Raw genomic sequence first — 20,695 nt, forward strand, 5'->3', positions numbered from 1 at the left:
TGGAATGCTGCATGAGGGATGCTAGAGGACTCATGATGACGAGCTCTGGGTGCAGGATAGCTCATGATGGTGATCCTGGGTAGGATCCATTTGTATGGAGCGGAAGCTGAATCAAATCGTGGATTCAAGGTGATTCGCTGAGATGAGGTCAAAAAGTGAAACACAGGAAGGTGATGTCTGCGAAGAACCGACAAGTAATCCATAGCTGGAGTCTCACTTGCGGACGCGGAGAGAAACTTCTGGTTGTAGATGGCTCCATGGCAAACACTCAGACAATGCAAGCAGGAGCAGAGTCAGAAGCAAGGAGACGAAGACAGGTCTAGGTTGCAGGCGCCTCCTGCTGGTCATAACAACCAAAGACCTGGTGAGATGAGGAATACGCTTTAATGAAACATACTCTCTGATGCTTGAGAACTCTGGTCGTTGAAGATACTGGATGATAGATGTGGAAGCTGGGTGCAGGTGCCTCCTGCAGGTCGTATGGAACCCAGGGAGCTGGACCACATTGTAGTGGGAAGAACCGAGATGAATTCTGGAACAGTGGCAGGCGCCTCCTGCTGGTCGTGGAAGTTCCAGGATGAATTGAACTCTGAGATGATCTGGATGCAGGACCCTCCTGCAGGTCATGGGAACCAGACAACTGTAGAGAAAAGCATGGAGCAAAGGGGAGAAGAGAAAAAAATTGGTTAAAGCATAGTATTAAATGTCCAGGAAACTGGGAGCAAAATTCTGGGCAAAATTCAAGTGATCAGAGTCCAGGAACTAAGGTGAAAAAAAATTCTCTGGGCAAGAGCAAGTTAAAATCTAGAAATTGAAGTAAAAAATGTCCAGGCAAAAATCAAGTCCAAACAAATGTCCAAAAAACTGGAGCTCGTCACAGACAGCTCACCGAGCTCATGGCTTCGGATACTGTTGCGAGCGCGGAGGTGCGATCACTTCTGACGGGAGATGTGAGCCCTTGGATCACTACGCCACTTAGGGAGGAGCCCCGAGAGCGCAGCGAGAGGTGAGCCGATACAAGCACAGGCAGACAAGGAACAGAACAAGGCTGCAGCGAAGACAAGAAGACTGAAGGTCTGACCCTCTACCGGACCTGCACGCCCCAAGAAGACCAGCAACGCAATGTTGGTCAATGAACAGTCCTCCGACCGTTCCAAGCCCTTTCGGACCTGCCGCTGGGTAACGGCAATAGGCGGCAGGCCGGACCTAGGATGAGGGCAGAAGGAGGCCTTGGAACATGGAAGACTCTTGGACGAAGACATAGGTGAAGACTCTTGAAAGACTTTTGGACAAAGGTTCAGGAGCAAGGTACTACAGGCAAAAGTATACAGGAGCAAGAAGGGCGCCCTACACAGCCCACCTGCAGGGCTGGTCGCGGACCTCGCTGGGCTCGAAGCAGGCTCTAGACGAGGTGTGGAGTAGATGACTGGAACTTGGCGAAGATCCCGAAGAGGCCTGCACCGGGACACGCCCTACACAGATGCCTGAGGCTGGTCGCGGACCACGCTGATGCGGAGCAGGTTCAAACAGAGTCTTAGACATGGACGGCTGCAATGCAAGGAGCTCCGAAGACAAGGACAGGATACAAGCTCAGGATTCAAGATACAGGATTCTCCAACAACTCGGGATTCAAGAGACAGGGGACAAGTAGAAGTCTTCCGGAGGCTAGCACTGCGGAGATGAAGATGGCAATGTGCCATGAGGCGCCCTACACAGCCTATTTGTGGGCTGGTCACGGACCACGACAATGGCACATCGGGAAAGTGGAAATCCAGGAACCAAGGAACTGGAGGCAGAGGCGAAGACAAAAACATCAGGAAGGAACATCGGACATTAGGAGGCACGGACGAAGGACATGAGGAACACGGAGACATCTGGAGGCACGGACGAAGGATATCAAGAACATGAAGACGAAGCTGTCAAAGCAGGAGAAGACCACAGAGGACCTGGACTGAAGAAGAGGACACAGACGACTATGAAACCTGATATGAAGGCAGGCAGGGCCCTTAAATAGGGCTGAAGCAGTCATCAGGTGGAGCCCGGGGCATATCTGGTCGCGGGCCCTTTAAATGTAGTGAAGAGGTGCGAGCCCGCGCCTAGAGCAGGAAGCAGGAAGGAACAGCACCACGGACAGCGGCGGCCTGCCACACAGGAGGGAAACAATGGAGCAGGCCTCTGCGCAGGCCCCGACAGGAGGAGGCAGCTTCCCTGCCGCACAAAGAGGATCCCTGGCGTCGGCAGCAGCGGCACAAGGCCGCAACAAAGATGGCATCTAAGCCGCAAGAAGACGATGAGGCAGAGACAGGCAGAAGCAGGGACGGCTTCCCTGCCATCTAGGACCCCCGACGGTGGCTCCGGCCACGAAGGACGACTCCCGGTGGGCTGAGCAAGGCAGGAAACTGCCGTGGCCTTTGGGCCGCGGAGGATGGCAGCAACGGCAGACTGCCGCAAAGAAAAGCAGGTGGGTGGAGGGGGTTGCCCGCGGCTCACCGCGGATAGAACTGTAACAGAATCATCACCAATAATGAATTGTGACTTAGAAAATTTACTTGAAAAGCATACTGCAGAGCTTTCCAAACTTTTCATGTTGGTGACAAACATAATTTCGGGACACAGTAATTCAGTCTACTAGCAAACCAGAGGTTAAAGGTTAAACGAACGAAATGTATTTCGACAATTTATGTATGTTTCCTTAAATATATACATAATAAAATGTTTCACGACACAACCTATCTTGTGAAAACCTCTCATTTATATTAATATATAATATTCCAAGATTAATGTTATTGTTCTAATTTATGAGTAACAATAATAAAACAAAGTTATTGTATTATTCAATTTACATCTTTAATGAGGTATATGAGCTTGATGGGATGAACACAGTTTTTGAATATTTGGTGTTAATAAAAAAAAGTCCAAAGGGTCTTCTGCGTAATTTTAAAAAGCTGGCCAGTTTCACACTAAATTATTTGATAGCCTCATTCAACTAATTCTATGTGGCTATGAGAGTGAAGTCTGGAATATATAGGAAGGGACAGAATGTCAATATAAATCCTGCATCTCTAGTTCTGTAACTCTGTGCATCCACTGAAATTCCCCCAAACAATGGAGCTTGGATGTTTCCCTTACAGCTCATCATACTAAAAGATATTTTCAAATTCTGGTGTCACCTCACAGTAACAGCAGCACAAACACCTTCCACTGCCAAGCACATTGTGAACTAACACAAAACCTCGCAAAAAAAACACTCAAAATCTATACTGCAATCCCATCGTAACATAACAGTAATAACACCAAGGACTCAAACAACAATACCCCTACCTGTGAAAACACAAAGGTAAATATTACACTGGGTCCTAGAATACCAATACACCACCTACTGAGGAAACAAAACAAACCCGATTGCTAATGATCCCTATGCTAGCAGAATCTCTCATCATGGTCACACACACAGAGCAGAGACAAACTCTCACCAAATACAGAATACAAAATAAAGGAGCACAAATTAGACAAAAACTGAAATGGAAACCCCAAGAAGCCAGACTCTGTGTATTAATAATGGAAAAACAGAACCACCATTCCTCATAAAACAAATACAATCAAGAAACATAAAGCATCAGTTATAATAGTAAAACCATAATAAAAGAATATTTTAAAACTACTGATAAATAGAATTTCTATTAATTAAAATCATATACATTTTTTACAATTTCCCAAACACCAATAAAATATTTCAAAACAGCACATATATCAAATAACACCCAATAATTAAAACTAATAAGGATTTTAAAAAGCCCCTGGTGTCCCCTTCTGTGGGAGCTCTTGATTTCCAGTCAACCTGATATTGTCGAGGATTAGGAGGTTATCCTCTCTCTCACACAGACTCACATGTCCATTCTCTCTCACACATACACTGTCACATACATACACATTCATGCTCTTATACCCACCTTAACCTCTCGCTCTCACAGACACTGACACACTCTCAGGCTCTAAGACACTGTCTCCCCCTCCACCCCCCCCCCCCCCCCCACACACACACACACACAAACTCTTAGTCCCTTGGATTTTCTCATATACACTCTTGCTCTCACTCTCTCTGGCTCCCTCACATACACACAAACACACACAGGCAAGCTCCCAATCACTCTCACACAAACACACACACCCAGGCAGGCTCCCATTCATTTTCACACCACACCCTCACCATCCCCCAGGCATGCACACATTCATTCTCACACAAACAGACCCCCAGGCAGGCACCAATTCATTCTCACACACACACACACACACACCACACACAGGCAGGCACATATTCTCACACATACAAACCCCAGGAAGACACCCATTCATTCTCATACACAGACACACACCCAGGCAGGCACCCATGCATTCACACACATACACCCCCAGGCAGACTCCTATTCATTCTCCCACCGCTCCCTCCCCACCCTCCCAAGAATGCACACATTCATTCTCACACACACACACAGACCCCCAGGCATGCACACATTCATTCTCACACACACAGACACACCCTTAGGCAGACACCCATGCATTCACACACATACACCCCCAGGCAGTCTCCCATTCATACACATGCACACACTAAAGGCAGACCCCCTCTCTTTCTTTTGCCAGCAACCTCGGAGCCTCTCTCATTCCTCTGCTGCCACTGTCACTGCTGCCGCGTGGCTATTGGGGAGGCGCTGATTGCTGCTACTGGCACTGAAGCCCATTCTGCTGCCTCCTCTGTACAGGCCCCGTGGGTTTCCACTTCCTCCATGTTGATCTCGTACATTGTGAGATCCGCATAGAGAAAATGCTACTCTTGCACATTACCAAAGATTACATGTGCCAATCAGTAAAAAGTAATTTTTTTTTTTTTACCTTTGCTGTCTGATCTTAGTTTTCTAATCGGTTGGTCACAGGCTTTTTTGTTCCACCTCCCCTTTCTTATTTTTTTGCCAATTCCTTTCATATTGTCTTTTTTTTCTATTTATTTTCTCTCCATCTATCTTCTTCCCTCAAACATTCAGTCAGGTTCTCATTCTCACATGCTTTTTCTCTCTCTCTCTCACACACACATACAGGATCTCACTCTCACATGCTTTCTCTCATACAATCATTCATTCACAGTCTCTCTCTTGCACATGCTGACTGACTCTCACACACCCAGGCTCTCTCTCACTCCCACATGCTGTCTTGCTCAAGCACAGGCTCTCACTGTCACATGCTCTCTGTCATACAATCATTCATACACAGTCTCTCTCTTGCACATGCTGTCTGATTCTCACACACCCAGGCTCTCTCTCACTTCCACATGCTGTCTTGCTCAAGCACAGGCTCTCACTGTCACATGCTCTCTCTCATACAATCATTCATACACACAGGCTCTCACTGTCACATGCTGTCTCTCTCACACACACACACAGGCTCTCACATGCTGTCTCTGCAAACATTCAGGTCCTCACTCCCATACACAATCTCTCAACTCATCTCATACACGCACACAATCTCTCAACTCATCTCATACACGCTCTCTACGGGCCTTCAGCCTCTCTCTTACTTCTGGGCCTCCTCTTCACGGGTCGCTGCAGGATGGGCTCTGCAGCGGCCCTGATCTTCTCGAGCCGATCCGCGGTGGGAGCCCTGCTACCGGGCCTCCTCCTCTTCTCTCCCCGCTGCAACAACGCTGCTCCTCTTCTGCACGTGGCTGATGCTCCTCCTCCTTCCTGCCCACGCGGCTCCGGCAACATTTTTCTTCCGGGGCCGCGTGGGCAAGAAGGAGGAGGAGCACCTGCACGTTTAGATGTGACGTTTTTCTTCGGGCCGTGGTGACGTGAGCTCCACCACGGCCCTGCCGATCTTCCTGCTGTGTGTCTCCGGCACACAGCCCAGTCCAGCGAAACTTCACTGCTCAGCCGCCAGTGGGATGAGGTCCATCGGCGGCCGCATTGGCTCCCACTTGCCGGTGTGTCACATGCACCGGGTTTGCGTGACACACCGGCACACTGCAGGTGACACACCAAAGTGTCGCGACACACACTTTGGAAAGCTCTGGCGTACTAGTTTGCAATAAACATACTGTCTGGAACAAACCTGTGTAAGTGTCATTTGTAATCCACACAAATCTGACTTGAGGTTGAATATGTTTGCAAGCCACCGATTTTGATCAGTGGTTCGCAATCCAGTCCTCTATGCACACTTAGCCAGTCAGGCTTTCAGGATATCTGTAATGAATATGCTTAAGATAGATCTGCATACAATGGAGGTAGTTCTTGAAATCTATCTCCTGCATATTCATTGTGGATATCCTGAAAACCTGACTGGCTCATTGTGCCTCGAAGACTGGGAGAGAACCACTGCACTGGATGCCTTCTGCCTCCTTTGAAATTTTAGGTGTAAACAACTTTATTTCTCTGAGCAGGGGACATTCTCTGTGGTACAGAAATGAGTGCTTGTAATCCTTATGTTACCAAGCATCAGTTCTGCTGGGTGGGCCATGGTTTCTGGAAGTCACTTGTTAAATTATTTTATGAAAACAATTTTCCCAACTAGAACAGAGCTAGCTGGAGTCTCTTGAAAAGCTCAATACTGCCAAGTATTCAGACTGGCCAGACTGCAGTAGCGTTCATATCCCTAGAATATGTTTAGTGGTAGTTCAACCTGCAAAATTAATTTCCTTTATAAATGTTACAGTAGATAAAAACTAAACAGCTCAGTTCATCTACCCATTTTTCATTACTGCTTCAAATACCACTTGTGCCCTGTAAGGATCCTCTGCGCTGATCCCATAGTTTGTTTTTTTTAAATTCTGTTAGCGCTTTTGCTGTCACTTTGCCCCCCTGGGATACTGTGATATTTCATTGACCACCCTTTCCATGAAGAAATGCTTCCTTAAAGTTACTTCTCAGTCTACCTTCCTCCTGTTTTATATCATAATCCTTTCTTCTTTAAGTATCCTATCATGACTCCTTGTTTTACAACATATATCCCATTCAAAACTTCCCAATTGGTCAAAACTAGCTATCATCTGTGACCTGAAACCTAGCCTGTCTGTGCTGTTCTATTAGCTCGCAGATGCCTCCCACCTAATTACTTTATGCTTGCTTATGTTTGTTTATTAGAAAACAAACCCTGGGGTTTGTTTTCTAATAAAGACTGCCTAACTTAACATTAGCAGCAAGATAAATTAGTAAATTGTTAACAGTAAAGGAAATACCAATCAAAAAATTTACCAAAATTAGGACTATCCAATGTAACTGCTGTGGAGCCTTTATTCTCAGGGAAAGCATCTGGAAACTTAGAGCTTGCCCAATTTGTGCACAACTCTCTTCCTTGAAAAAGGAGCTGACTGAGGTTAAAGCTTAATTAGCATCAATTACAAGAATTACACCCACATTGCATTACTCAGAAAATAATTCCCCAATACCACAGAAAAACCAGGAGTCAAGAAAGAGATACATTAGGCTCAGGTAGGATAACACATGTGACCCACAGTCACCCATTCTTGACAGATGGGCAGCCAACAAGTATATCCCCCCACTCAAACAGGTCATTAAGGAATTCATTAAAAACCAGGATTACAGTGGGCTCTGGTAGAATTAGACCTGTGATGAGGAGACACACACTGTACCAAATGCAAAAAGAACAAAAAGCCTTCTCTATATTGAAAACTGAAGAAGTTCTTGAGAAAAACATTGAAGGGTTACCAGAAAAGAGAAAAAAAACCCCAATGCATGCAGAATTTCAAGATCCATAACCAAAGGAAAAAGCTAATTGAGATGGATAACTCTGTCGTCAGTGGCACAACTGCAAAAGGAAAGAGTGAAGTGAATAACAAATCTCAACTAAAGTCTCATAAGGAGTCCAGGAAAAGCAATAACCTTAAACAATAACCTTAAAGAGAGAACCTGGAAAGCTATGACCACAAATGCTCATAGTTTGGGAAATAAAATCCCAGATCTGCAGGCCCTAATGATGGAGGCAAAATTGGACATTGTTGCTATCACAGAGACATGGTTCACAGAATCTCATGATTGGGATACAGCAATACCAGGCTATAACTTGTTAAGGAAGGACAGAGTGGATAGAAAAGGGGGAGGTGTGGCTCTTTATGTCAGAAACAATATCCAAGCATCTGAGCTGCAAGGAAGTTGGGGCAAGGAAGAAGCACTATGGGTCGACCTAAAAAAAGATGACGGAGCGTCCATTTATATTGGAGTGGTTTACAGGCCTCCAAACCAAAAGGAAGAGCTGGACAGAGATCTGGTTGAGGACATCCATAAGATAGGTAAGAAGGGAGAAGTGGTGATCATTGGTGACTTTAATATGCCAGATGTAGACTGGAAAATCCCATCTGCAGAATCTAAAAATAGTAGCGCGATAGTGGATGCCATGCAAGTAACTTTGTTCAAACAAATGGTAATGGAACCTACGAGAGAAGGAACTATACTCGACTTAGTGCTTACTAATAGAGATAATGTCTCTGATGTCCAGGTGGGCACCCACCTCAGCACCAGTGATCATCAAACGGTATGGTTTAATATCACTAAAAGAATATGGAAAAGAAGCACAAAGACCCGAGTTTTACAGTTCAAAAACACGGACTTTGAGGAAATGGGGAAATACCTAGAGGAAGAACTAAAAGGATGGGAGAACGAGAGAGATGTGGATCAGCAGTGGACCAATCTAAAAGGAGCAATCACCAAGGCAACTACTCTATATGTTAGAAAAGTAAAGAAAAGCAAAAGAAAATTGAAACCTATCTGGTTCTCAAAGGAGGTAGCTGACAAAATTAAAGCTAAAAGAACAGCATTCAAGAAATATAAAAGATCCCAAAGGGAGGAGCACAAAGAAGAATATTTGATTCAACTGAGGGAGACAAAGAAATTAATCAAGTCGGCAAAAAGTCAAGCAGAAGAGAGGATTGCCAAGGAGATAAAAAATGGTGACAAAACATTTTTCAGATACATCAGCAAAAAGAGAAAAGTCCAAAGTGGTATAGTGAAATTGAAAGGTGGAAATTATCAATGTGTGGAGAGAGACGAAGAAATGGCAGAAATATTAAACGAATACTTCAGCTCTGTGTTCACTAAAGAAGACCCTGGAGAAGGACCATCTCTACACAACAAGAAACTGGAGGGAAGTGGAATAGATGAAAATCCTTTTACAGTAGAAAATGTATGGGAAGAGCTAAAGAATCTGAAAGTGGACAAAGCCATGGGGCCTGATGAGATTCATCCAAGGATACTGAGGGAGCTCAGAGATGTGCTGGCGGGTCCGCTGTGTGACCTGTTCAATAGATCCCTAGAAACGGGAGTGGTGCTGAGTGATTGGAGAAGAGTGGTGGTGGTCCTGCTTCACAAGAGTGGGAACAGAGAGGAGGCTGGTAACTACAGACCGGTTAGCCTCACTTCGGTGGTGGGAAAAGTAATGGAGTCACTGTTGAAAGAGAGAATAGTGAACTATCTACAGTCCGGAGAATTGCTGGACCAGAGGCAGCATGGATTCACCAGGGGAAGATCCTGTCAGACAAATCTGATTGACTTTTTTGACTGGGTAACCAAGGAATTGGATCAAGGAAGAGCGCTCAATGTCATCTACTTGGATTTCAGCAAAGCTTTTGATACGGTTCCGCACAGGAGACTGGTGAATAAAACGAGAAGCTTAGGAGTGAGCGCCGAGGTGGTGACCTGGATTGCAAACTGGTTGATGGACAGAAGACAATGTGTGATGGTAAATGGAACTTTCTCTGAAGAGAGAGCGGTTTTAAGTGGTGTACTGCAAGGATCTGTCTTGGGACCGGTCCTGTTCAATATCTTTGTGAGCGACATTGCGGATGGGATAGAAGGTAAGGTTTGTCTTTTTGCGGATGACACTAAGATCTGCAACAGAGTGGACACGCCGGAAGGAGTGGAGAGAATGAGACGGGATTTAAGGAAACTGGAAGAGTGGTTGAAGATATGGCAGCTGAGATTCAATGCAAAGTCATGCATATGGGGAGTGGAAATCCAAATGAACTGTATTCTATGGGGGGAGGGGTGGGGGGGGGGAAGGCTGATGTGCACGGAGCAAGAGAGAGACCTTGGGGTGATAGTGTCTAATGATATGAAATCTGCAAAACAATGCGACAAGGCGATAGCAAAAGCCAGAAGAATGCTGGCTGCATAGAGAGAGGAATATTGAGTAAGAAAAGGGAAGTGATTATCCCCTTCTTCAGGTCCTTGGTGAGGCCTCACCTGGAGTACTGTGTTCAGTTCTGGAGACTGTATCTACAAAGAGACAAAGACAAGATGGAAGCGGTACAGAGAAGGGCGACCAGGAAGGTGGAGGGTCTTCATCGGATGACATACGAGGAGAGATTGAAGAATCTAAATATGTACTCCCTGGAGGAAAGGAGGAGCAGGGGTGATATGATTCAGACTTTCAGATACTTGAAAAACTTTAATGATCCAAAGACAACGACAAACCTTTTCCGTCAGAAAAAAATCAGCAGAACCAGAGGTCACGAGCTGAGGCTCCAGGGAGGAAGAATAAGAACCAATGTCAGGAAGTATTTCTTCACGGAAAGGGTGATGGATGCCTGGAATGCCCTTCCGGAGGAAGTGGTGAAGTCTAAAACTGTGAATGACTGTGGATCCATCAAGTCTAGAGGACGTGAATAAAGAGGAGGCAGCAAAACACTGCACGGAGCGGCAGTAGCCACAGAGGCATTCACGGAGCAGGATGCCTGTGGCCAGTGGTTGGTGTTCCAACTTCACGGAGCGGAAGGATGGAGGGCTGCCATCTCCAAAAAAAACCAGGGGTGGGTAAGAGTATGGGGCAGGGGTGTGGCCTGCTTGTTGCAGCGGTTGCTACCCCTAATTGAGCTGGATGTTCACTTGGATGCAGATCCAGCGCTGCTCTCTACATTGGTGGTGGGGTGGAGGGGAATTAGGGCTGGAGGGTACTGGAAGCCAATAGTAACAGGTGGGAGAGAGAAAAGAAAAAAAAAAAAAAGGATAAAGTGCGTAGCTTGCTGGGCAGACTGGATGGGCCGTTTGGTCTTCTTCTGCCGTCATTTCTATGTTTCTATGTTTAGGTTGTAAAACTCAGCATTTTCCTTCACTTTTTTATTGAGGTCAAGGAATATATTATTGCAGCAATGTTTGTTTTTATAGTTATTTTTATTTTTTTTTACAGGAAATTTAATCTTCCATCTTTGGCCTTGGTTGTAACAGGGGAATAGCTGGGAGTCGGGGGTTCTCGGGAGGGAGGGGCTGATTTCTCTCACATTTGGCCCAGGCCCCTTCCCCTAGCAGCAGGATCATGTCACATCTAAGTCAAAACTTAAAGATGCAGCAGTTAAAGTGCCTGGAGGTGCTGGAATAGCTGCCAGTACATGATCCCCTAAAAAGGCTAACTTGAACAGGGAAGCACTGCCCTTGTGCTACTTCTGAGACCTGCAAAGTCTTTCAGGCTGATGCAGTAAACTGGGCATTAAGAAACTGTGTTCTAGTTTTCAGCTCACATTTTTAATGCCCAGATTAATTTTTTTTAACTTCCGATGCAGTAAACTAATGTTATGCTAATGCATCGGGAGTTTTAAAAAAAAAAAAAGTGCATTCTGTGTAAAATATGCTTTCAGTACAGGCCAAATGCACATTTTAACTCGAGAAGGTGGGGAGGAGGCATCCCTGACAGGCTGCCACCACTTACCCGGATAGATACCGACTTATCTGGCTATCTGGTAGCAGTGAGCACACTTCTGATAGTTAGCTGGATAAATACTTATCCAGGTAACTAGTAGTGAACAGTACCAAATAGCCAGATAAGCTATAAGCGAGTTGCTGCTGCCAGATAGTCGAATAAATCAGTACTTATCCTGCTCCAGACTTTTTTTTTTTACTTTTTTCTTTTTTTTTTTTCTTGGTTTTAAGTGCTAGCGAGGTAGTGCTGGAAACTCCAGCTCTGACTCAGGACTTAGGTTTCCAGTGCTAAGAAAGGTGTGCTGGCCAAAAGCAGTCTCTCTGCATAGGGAGAACTGCTTAATGCCCTTATTTGCATGAGATTTCCATGCAAGAGTGCAAAGCAGTACTCATGTTTAGGAATGCACATTTTCCGTGTGCAGAAAACTCCTTGCTGCATTGGCAGTAAGTTTTACTCACAGAAAATGTGCAGTGAACTGCACGCAGAAAGATGCGTTCACCTGAATGCACCTTTCTGCATGGGCCTGTTTCTGTCTACTTTTGCTGGTTAATTATCCCTTCTTTCCACCCTCCCTCAGCACCTTAAAAGTCCAGCAGTGCCTGGAGTGGTTGGAAGCCTGTTTTTATAATTGCTCTGTAGCAGCCTAAGAAATTAATACTTGCATATAGTAGCTGCCATCGCCAGAGAGGAAGAGACAGCCAAGGCGTGGAGAGAGTGGAAAAACAGGAGGTACAATGTTGCCAGAAATTAAAGGGTTTTGTAGCCACTGCTGTGACTAGCACCTGTGTGCTAGCCTCCCACTCACCCCAAGGGATGGGGATGGGGTGGGAGGCTAACCCAGTGCCTGACCATGTTAACCTCGAGCCCTTCACCCTCTTACTGTTTTGCCCCTGTTAACAGTATTAACCCGCACGCCCCCCAGAGAGTACAGGTTTTAATCTTATTCAGATAGCTACGAAGGGCTCTAGCGATGTGACTGCAAGGCTTGTGATGCACAGTGCAATCATATTTGATTTTTCATTTAAGGGAAAAGAAGTATGGGAATGAGGTTGCATTATTATTTTATGGTGTAATAATACCCTTAAAGTCCCTGCAGTTGAGTAAGTTTTTCCACATGTGCAACTGTTACCAAATTGTTTTCTCTAAGGACTGCGATCATTAGATGAAGATACACCCTCATAGCTCTCTTCAAACCTGCCTTCAAAATATGATGATTATTCTGTGAATTTCCTCATTGTTTACCCTATATGAGCAGAGTCTCTTTATCACCTCTGTCCAGGTGGGGAATCCTTTTTTCTCATCCTGGGGACTACACGCCAGTGTGTACAACGGAGCTCGCCCGAGCGGCGCAGCTGTACCCGGAATTTGCAAGGCGTGGCATTCGCATGATCTCTTTGTCCGTCAACAGCATGGAAGACCATCGTGGCTGGATAAAGGTACTACGGAGAAGGGGAGGAGGGGCAGCCCCACTAGTGGCATGGCAATTTGACATGTGTTGCCAAAGTAATAAACAGAATGATTAAAATAAAAGGGTCAGAAAAAAAGGAGAAAATATTACAAAATAGTAATGTCAATTATAGGTTCTCATAAGCTGCAGTGAGCAACCTCTGTGAGTCTGTGCAGTGTGGTATTTTTGGGAGGAGTGGATCTCTCTTTTGAACATTAACCATGGTTGTTGCTGACATACAAGGAAGTTGAGGTATCTGAGGTTAAATGGTGCCTGGATAAAGATGGGAAAATAGTAACTATAAATGGACAGAGATGGTAAAAACAGAACAGAGAATGAAACTGTTACTTTTCCATCCTGGGTGAAATATTGGTTGATTGCCCTTTCAGGTTTTATCTTCACTGAATCTCTTCGCCTAAGAAGATGCTATCAGGCTCTGCTTCTGCCAATAGGAATATCCCGCTGGAAACTAGTTTGTCCTTGTGACACATAGGATGTCATGTGGGATATATGAATCAGTCAGACTGTATTCTGTCACTGTACAGGCGTAGTTCCAGGAAGTAAGGGGACCTACTGCGAGAATTAAAGCAATTTGTAGCCTTATATAGGGTGAGTACAGTGAAGCAGTTTATTATGCTGTAAACCTTGGCTGCTTTTGTTGGTGACTCTCTGCAATATAATTGTCTACAGCTAATTAAAGTTCAGTTTAATGAGTGGAATTAAGACCAGTCTGACAATTTATTTAGTGCCTCATTTATTCTCCATTCTATATAATTCTCTTTTTCAGCCTCTGAGTATTCACTTACCTTGTTATGCTATTCTTACAAAATCATCCATATTGAATTCTGGTAAAAACCCTCACCTGTTCTCATCTTTGCTAAGTAAGATTAGGGTTAATTAGCACTGACTAATAACCTTTAAGGAGGAGTAGGTACTGCACAAAATGATGCTGACAGATCAGTAGGGAGCATTGCATTTTTTAGTCAGCTTGGCATAAAGGGGAATAGTCCCTAGCGATATTAGCCATAACGCAGGTTGTACAGATGGGCATTTATTGCCCATATAAAATTTAACTGAAGCCATTTATCCACGTAAAGTGAACTTAACGCGGGTAAATCCTATGGACCATTCAATAGCATATATTGAAACAATTTTCAAAAGTCCACTTACACGGGTAAAGTGCATTTACACATGTAAAAGCCATTTTTAAGCATATAAATGCTTTTAAAAATCAGGCCCTAAATGCATAAATATTTAGGGAATTGAAAGCTTGAGTGTGTGAGCATTCATTCCATTTTCATTGCTTAGTTGGGTTTTTTACTGTTATATCAAGAGCAAGTCAAGAAGCAAAATCTACATGGAATTGTTTGCAGTGGAGCAGGATTCAATTACATCTGTGAAATGTTGCCAAGGTTTTCTCTTGAGCTTTCTTCTTGGTGCCTTTTCCAGCAGCTCCTCATTACATTTTCAGCTCTGCAACAAAGCCTACTCACCTGGGGCCTGATGTAATAAGGTGCAGTAGGCACATTTTTACCCATGAATGTGCTTACATTTTTTGTGTACAGACTTTACTTTCCATGCAGCAGGGAGTGTTGTATGCAAAAAAAATATGTGCTCACAAGCCGTTGTAAAACTGGGCATGTTAACAAAGGTATTAGTTATTACTCCTAGATTCAGAAGAGGAGCACAAACCTAACTCATGGTTTCTTAATGCTTGCAATTTAACTTGTGGTCAGAGCTGTAGTAAACCTTCTCTGGTTAATGTTAGTCTATGTGTTAGGATTTGTGCATGTGTGGGCCCCTGGGCCGAGGTGAGAGATGGTACCGCCCACAGGGAGGAGCCCCGTGAGCCTCACCGTCGGGAGGCGAGGTCTCAGCTGTAAGGTGCGTAGCACAGCAGATGCTAGAGAGGATGACCCCAGGGGTTGGAGCCACGGAGCGTCAGCGTAGGAGACTGACGTCAGATACAGCTCGGGAGTCCTTGAGTCTCTGTAGAGAAGTAGTGCAGCACTGGAACGAGGATGTAGCAGAAAGGTCACACAGACCTAGAGGTGCCTTGAGGTCTGTGAAATAGGGTAAACCGATGAGGGATCCTTAGTAGATGGTACGGCAATGGTCCACGAAGCGGAGTACTCACTGGAGAATTGCATTGGTTCCAGAGGAAGCCCCGGGGAATGGGGCAGGTAGCAGTCCTAGGCGCAGGGCCTTCTGAGGAGCGGATAGCCAGAGATGAGGTAAGGGCCCCCGAGGAGCGGGTACCCGAGGCGTCGCATGCCGAGGAAGCAGGAACTGGAACTGACATCCTTAGCGAGCAAAGCGGATTCAGAAATGAGGGAACTTGTTGCCAAGTCATAGGCAGACAGGGCCAGCTGGCTTAAATGTCCCAGATGAATGACGTCATCCGATGGGGAGACCCCCGAGGTTCCTGACATGACGTGCATAAGACTGGCCCGAGAGCGTGTGTGCGCGCCTAAGCAACTCCGAAGGCAAGATGGTGGTTGGTAGCATCCAGGGAGGCCCGGGAACAGGGGCAGGCAGGCCGGTGATAGCTGCCGGAGGCCGCGAGTCTACCAAACGCAGTTGGTGCCGTGAGGCATGAGGTGAGCAAGAGCAGTCGCCACCATCTGCGAATGACGGGCGTAACACTATGAGGTTGATAGTGGAGTTCGTGGTGCAAGGGTCCTGTACTTTGAGTTTCTGCACATGGAATAACTCCCCTGGGCTTCATTACCAACATGGCCCAAGTTTAACATTCTTGGCTAGGAGCAGTACAAGTTGGTAATGAGGGGGGGCAGCATTCATTACAGCCCCTCCCTTTCAGAGTGCTAGGATGGCCATCCCCTTGCCAGGTAATAAAAGCCGCTCTTTTCCTGTGAGCTTGGGGCAGTGCAGCATGATTTTGGAAATCAAAAGGAAGTGTTGGAGCTTTTCCTGATTTAGATTTTTGGGCCTACCCTTGGAGCTCAGGCACTCCAATCTGGTGTCCTTGCGAGCGGTTGGGGATCTGCTCTTCCAGTCCACTCACTGGCTCGTAGGGTTTTCATCCTGGGTTGTTTTGGGCTTTTGCTCTATTTTCCTTTGTAAGAAGCCTACGAGACTCCTAGGTATTGCCCGGAGAGAGGTCACAGGGGAAACCTTTCCCTGGGGGGGGGGCAGGGATAGGGAAGACCTGTCTCTCTGCACCCTCCTGGGAGGTATCCTGGTGACTTACCCCAGAGAACTTCTGGGGTTTTGGACTCAGTTTTTGGGAAGAGACTTTTGGTTGAAAGGAGGAAGAGTTTTGCTGCTCCCTTCCTTGAAACATTTGACAGCTGCATGTTCCTGACTGGATCCTTTTTTCATCGAGGGATTCAAAAGACTAGACATCTGGAGAACTGTGAGTAAGACCAAAATTGAAATAATACTGAGGACCCCCCACTTGGAGTTGTCACCCTGGGAGAGAGAACGTCGGGACTCTGTGCAGAGACTGTTATCCTTTTTTCAGGCCAGCTTGGAGGGGGTGTTACCCCCGTCCACTCGAGGAAACTCATTTGCCCAAATCCTGGAGGAAAGAGACCCTCGCACAGATAGAGAAAGGACTATGAACAGTAAAGACCAGCTGTGAGGATAAGAATTATTTTGAACTGTGCCATTCACTTAACCAAGTTATCTTTAGTAAAGTTTATTCCATTAGTCTCCCGCATGTTGTTGGCACCTACAGCATTCATAGTGGTAAAGGATTTACACCTCTCCCAGGTGCAAGAGTTACAAAGTCACCCCTGCCGCTTAAGGTCTTGAGGGAGGAAGAACCCAGGCCTGGGAAAAAGAGGCTTTTGAGAGAGCTAGTGTAAGTGGATCCAGCCCCAAAAGCTATAAATTATTTTAAGGCCCCCATCAGTCGCACTCAGAGATGGGGTTACACACACAAAACACAACTGGTGCAAATGTCAAGATTTCTGCGCAAAGAAAATATCTAATGCATACAGGTTTTATGTGCACATTGTTTTGTGCTCATAAGTCATGCTTCTTGCACAGAAGATACTCTTGCATACAAAATGTATTCTTTATAGAAAATGTTTTATGTGCAAAAATTATATTTTATATATGCTAAGCATGTCTTCTGCTCATATTTTCAGGTTATTGTGCTTTTTTAAACTCTTGAAGGTGAATTTTAAGACCTGCGGGCGGGCATCCATGTGTGCGCGGTTCCCGGTCTGTGCACATGGATGCACCGATTTTATATCATGCGCATGCCAACACACGTATGTTATAAAATTCACTACCCATGTGCACCCGATTTTCTATCGGTGCATGCGAGTGCTGGGTAAATTTTTGTAAGAATTGTACGGCGATAAAGGAGCAGACTGGGAGGGAACTTCCTAAACCCCCTCTAACTAGGTTTTTTTCTTGTTTCAAAACTTACCTGCTCTCCGGAGCCGTAGTAGTTTGTGTAGGCCGGCCAGCTGCGGCGCTTGCTTCACTGGGACAGTGCCTCAAGGTGCTGTCCCAGCCAGCCCCTTTTTTTTAAAACCATCTCTTCCATGCATACTGGGAGATATGTGCGTGGCCACACACATCTCCTGTTTTTTACGCGTGCTGGCCTTTCAAAATTTGGACTTTACTCCATTAGCATACCATTAGCTTACTGCATCAGGCGATAATTTTTTTTTTTTTTTGCGCTCTGAATTTCAGCACACAATATAAATGCACAGATTACATCGGCCCCCTGATGATCTGTGTGTCCCAGTGGGGATTTGCATGCACACAATTTATTTATTTATTTATCTATTTATTTATTTTTACTTTTTCTATACTGACATTCCTGTAAAAGTACAAATCATATCGGTTTACAATAAAACTTCAATTTCGCTCTAAGGCGATACATGGAACAATGAGGCCAGTTAACAGTAGAAACACTAAACGTAACCTAACACTCTAGAGACTCATTTTAACATAATCTAAAACTCATGAAACTCGTATTAACAGAAAATACAGTAAATAATATAAATAAATCAATATAATTGATGTGCATAAATAAGCTCAGGGGACGGAGGTACAGAGGAGAAGGTAGAAGGGGGGAAAGAGAAGGCAAGGAAGAGGAATGCAGTGTCTAGCCGGAGAGAGGGATTGGGAGAGTTAGGAGAAAGGTGAGGGGGGAGAGTGACTAGTTGTAGGATTCGCTTGGGAGAGATCGGTTGAAGGCGGGGGGAGATTAGGTGTCTTGAACCTCAGGTTTAAGGTATACAACTAAATATTTTCTCTTTCCATAAAATCTGATATGAGGTGGAAATTTACAATCCCTAAAATTGAATTTAGAGTTAAGCCCAGTAAAATGACTCCTTGCTGCGTAGGACAAAGGGATGAGTTGATGAGTCATTTTTTTGCTGTTTGGTACCCCTTTCCATACTGCACTACACAGAAGATAGCAACATGTATAGTAACATAGTAGATGTCAGCAGATTAGGAGCAGTTGGCTCTCCCAGCCTGCCAGGTTGTCCTTGCCCAAACTGCTCTTTTTAGGATATCTCCCACCTGTCAGCTGTATAAGCTTCACCGTCTGCAGAAGATCACTCTTTCTCCAAGTCAGTTTGCCAGCTGCCCTTTGTGACCCTCAGGCCATGCTTCCCTCTGCTGCACTTCCTCTCTTCTTACTTTTCTGGATAGAAAGCTGATTCTCAGAATTGGAGCACCCACTTCAAGCCAAAAGTTTTCTCTTACTAGCCTCCCAGTTCTGATTTAAAAACTAAATACTATATGTACAATTTTCCATAGCCCATTTTATAAAAATTGCTTATGTATATTTTCAGCTAAGTTTGCTGCTATTTCTGAACAGGGCACTAAAATGTCACGGCTCTAGCACATCTATGGAAACCATCAGAGTGAGCATGCAACATTGTAGAGAGAATTCGTTTTTATCAGAGACTGTACGGATATATTAAGCATGTTTCTGAATATAAATTGGGCAGAACCCCATAGTGCATCAGACTGTAGATGAAAATGACTGATTTACAGTCATAACTTGACGTGCAGGTGCAGTACAGACTTCCCCAGCACAGCTCTGTCAGTGCTGCTCAGTCCCGACCCGTCCCTGATCCCACATCCCAACTTTTTCGAACGGTTTCCTGGTGTGATCATTTGATGTCCTGATCTCGCAGGCTTACATTTTCTGAAAGTAGATGACATGAGGGTTTCAGAAATAGCAAAGTGGAGTAGTATTGCTGAAAAGCACTATAATTTCACATTTTCCAGTTAGAGAAAGGTTATGGCTAAGAGTGCTTTGGAAATATTTCTAGAATCTACATTTTGAGTAGTTTCAGACTGAGTAAGTTATACTTGGATAGCTTTATTTTTTAGATCTTGAATTCACCCAGAGAAGAGAAAGTTGGTAATAGGCTTCATACAGGCTTCTGTCCAACCCACTGGCTCTTCCTCCTATAAAAACTGGGTGTGCGTAATAAGGCATCCTGCAACAAATCATTTGGTATTTCCAAAACTAAATGAAATAAGGGCTTCAGAGATGAACAGTGAAGTTAAAAACTGCAGAAGAGAGAATTATCTGTAATGAACCGGAACATTATTACTGAAGAATTGTAGTTCACACGTGTGCTCCTATTAGAGAGACTATGACTAAAGCTGAAAAAAAACAAAACCCTAAGGCACCATTTACCAGAATACACAGGAAGAGAGAGCAAATTATTGTGGCTTTACATTTTTATTATAAATGCTCCTTGGTCATAAGTGTGGGAAGCAACTTGGAAGTGAATGGTTTGGAGCCAGTGCTTCCTGACCCAGTCCTGGAATCACCTCTAAAGAGTCTGCTTTTCTGCAAAGTCATAGTGAACGAGACATATTTGCATTCATTAGGTTATAGTAACAGAATAAAGAAAGGGAGCAAACAATTGAACAACTTTATTACAAATCTTAATTTTGCTTAATCACCACCTGTCAGCATAGTGGTATGTGCTAATTCTGAGAAGCTTAAGAACAAATGAGATGTCTCTGGCTGCTGACTGCAGTGGCATAGCCAGAACTGATTTTTTTGGGTGGGCACAAGGTTAACATGGATGGGCTGTTGGCATGCAGGTCCCACAATGGCTTTCTAAGTAGTTTGCAACAGCCATTATGCATCATGCATGAAACTTTAAAACATTTTACCTCGGTTATTTCAAACACCAGCATTAAAAATGTATTATTAATCTGTATTAATTTGTTATATTTATTGCAGTTTATAAATGCACAAGTATATCAATTTAAAAGCAAAGAAAACAAACAGAATCCAATCAATCATGTAATAAATAAAAATCAGTGTATTCTTTCATGAATCCTCTTTGCAGAAAGCCAGCAATCACCATAACAACAATAAAATAGCATTAATCATCAGAACAGATGCAGAGCTAGGACAATTCACATTAAAACAAACATGAAAAAAAAAATTCAAATTCTGGTGTCACCTCAGCAAAAAAATATCCCCCCATTGTTTGTGAAGTAACACAAACTTCTGCAAAAATTAGACATCTAGAACCTTGCCATACCTTACAGTGTCAGCACTGAAGTTCAGGACTCAAATTTATTTGT

At 44.5% G+C, this 20,695-nt stretch overlaps 1 protein-coding gene across 1 annotated transcript in view; it reads left to right on the forward strand.

Annotated features, from left to right (window-relative positions):
- LOC115099792 (peroxiredoxin-6-like) overlaps nt 1-20,695 on the forward strand; it is a 50,163-nt gene that overhangs the window by 13,731 nt on the left and 15,737 nt on the right. Inside the window, exon 3 of the mRNA XM_029617641.1 lies at nt 12,974-13,130. Within this exon, the coding sequence (XP_029473501.1) occupies nt 12,974-13,130 (157 nt within the window). The remainder of the gene's footprint in view (nt 1-12,973; nt 13,131-20,695) is intronic.

This window comes from Rhinatrema bivittatum, chromosome 10, assembly GCF_901001135.1.
Source record: "Rhinatrema bivittatum chromosome 10, aRhiBiv1.1, whole genome shotgun sequence".
Lineage (NCBI taxonomy): Eukaryota > Metazoa > Chordata > Amphibia > Gymnophiona > Rhinatrematidae > Rhinatrema > Rhinatrema bivittatum.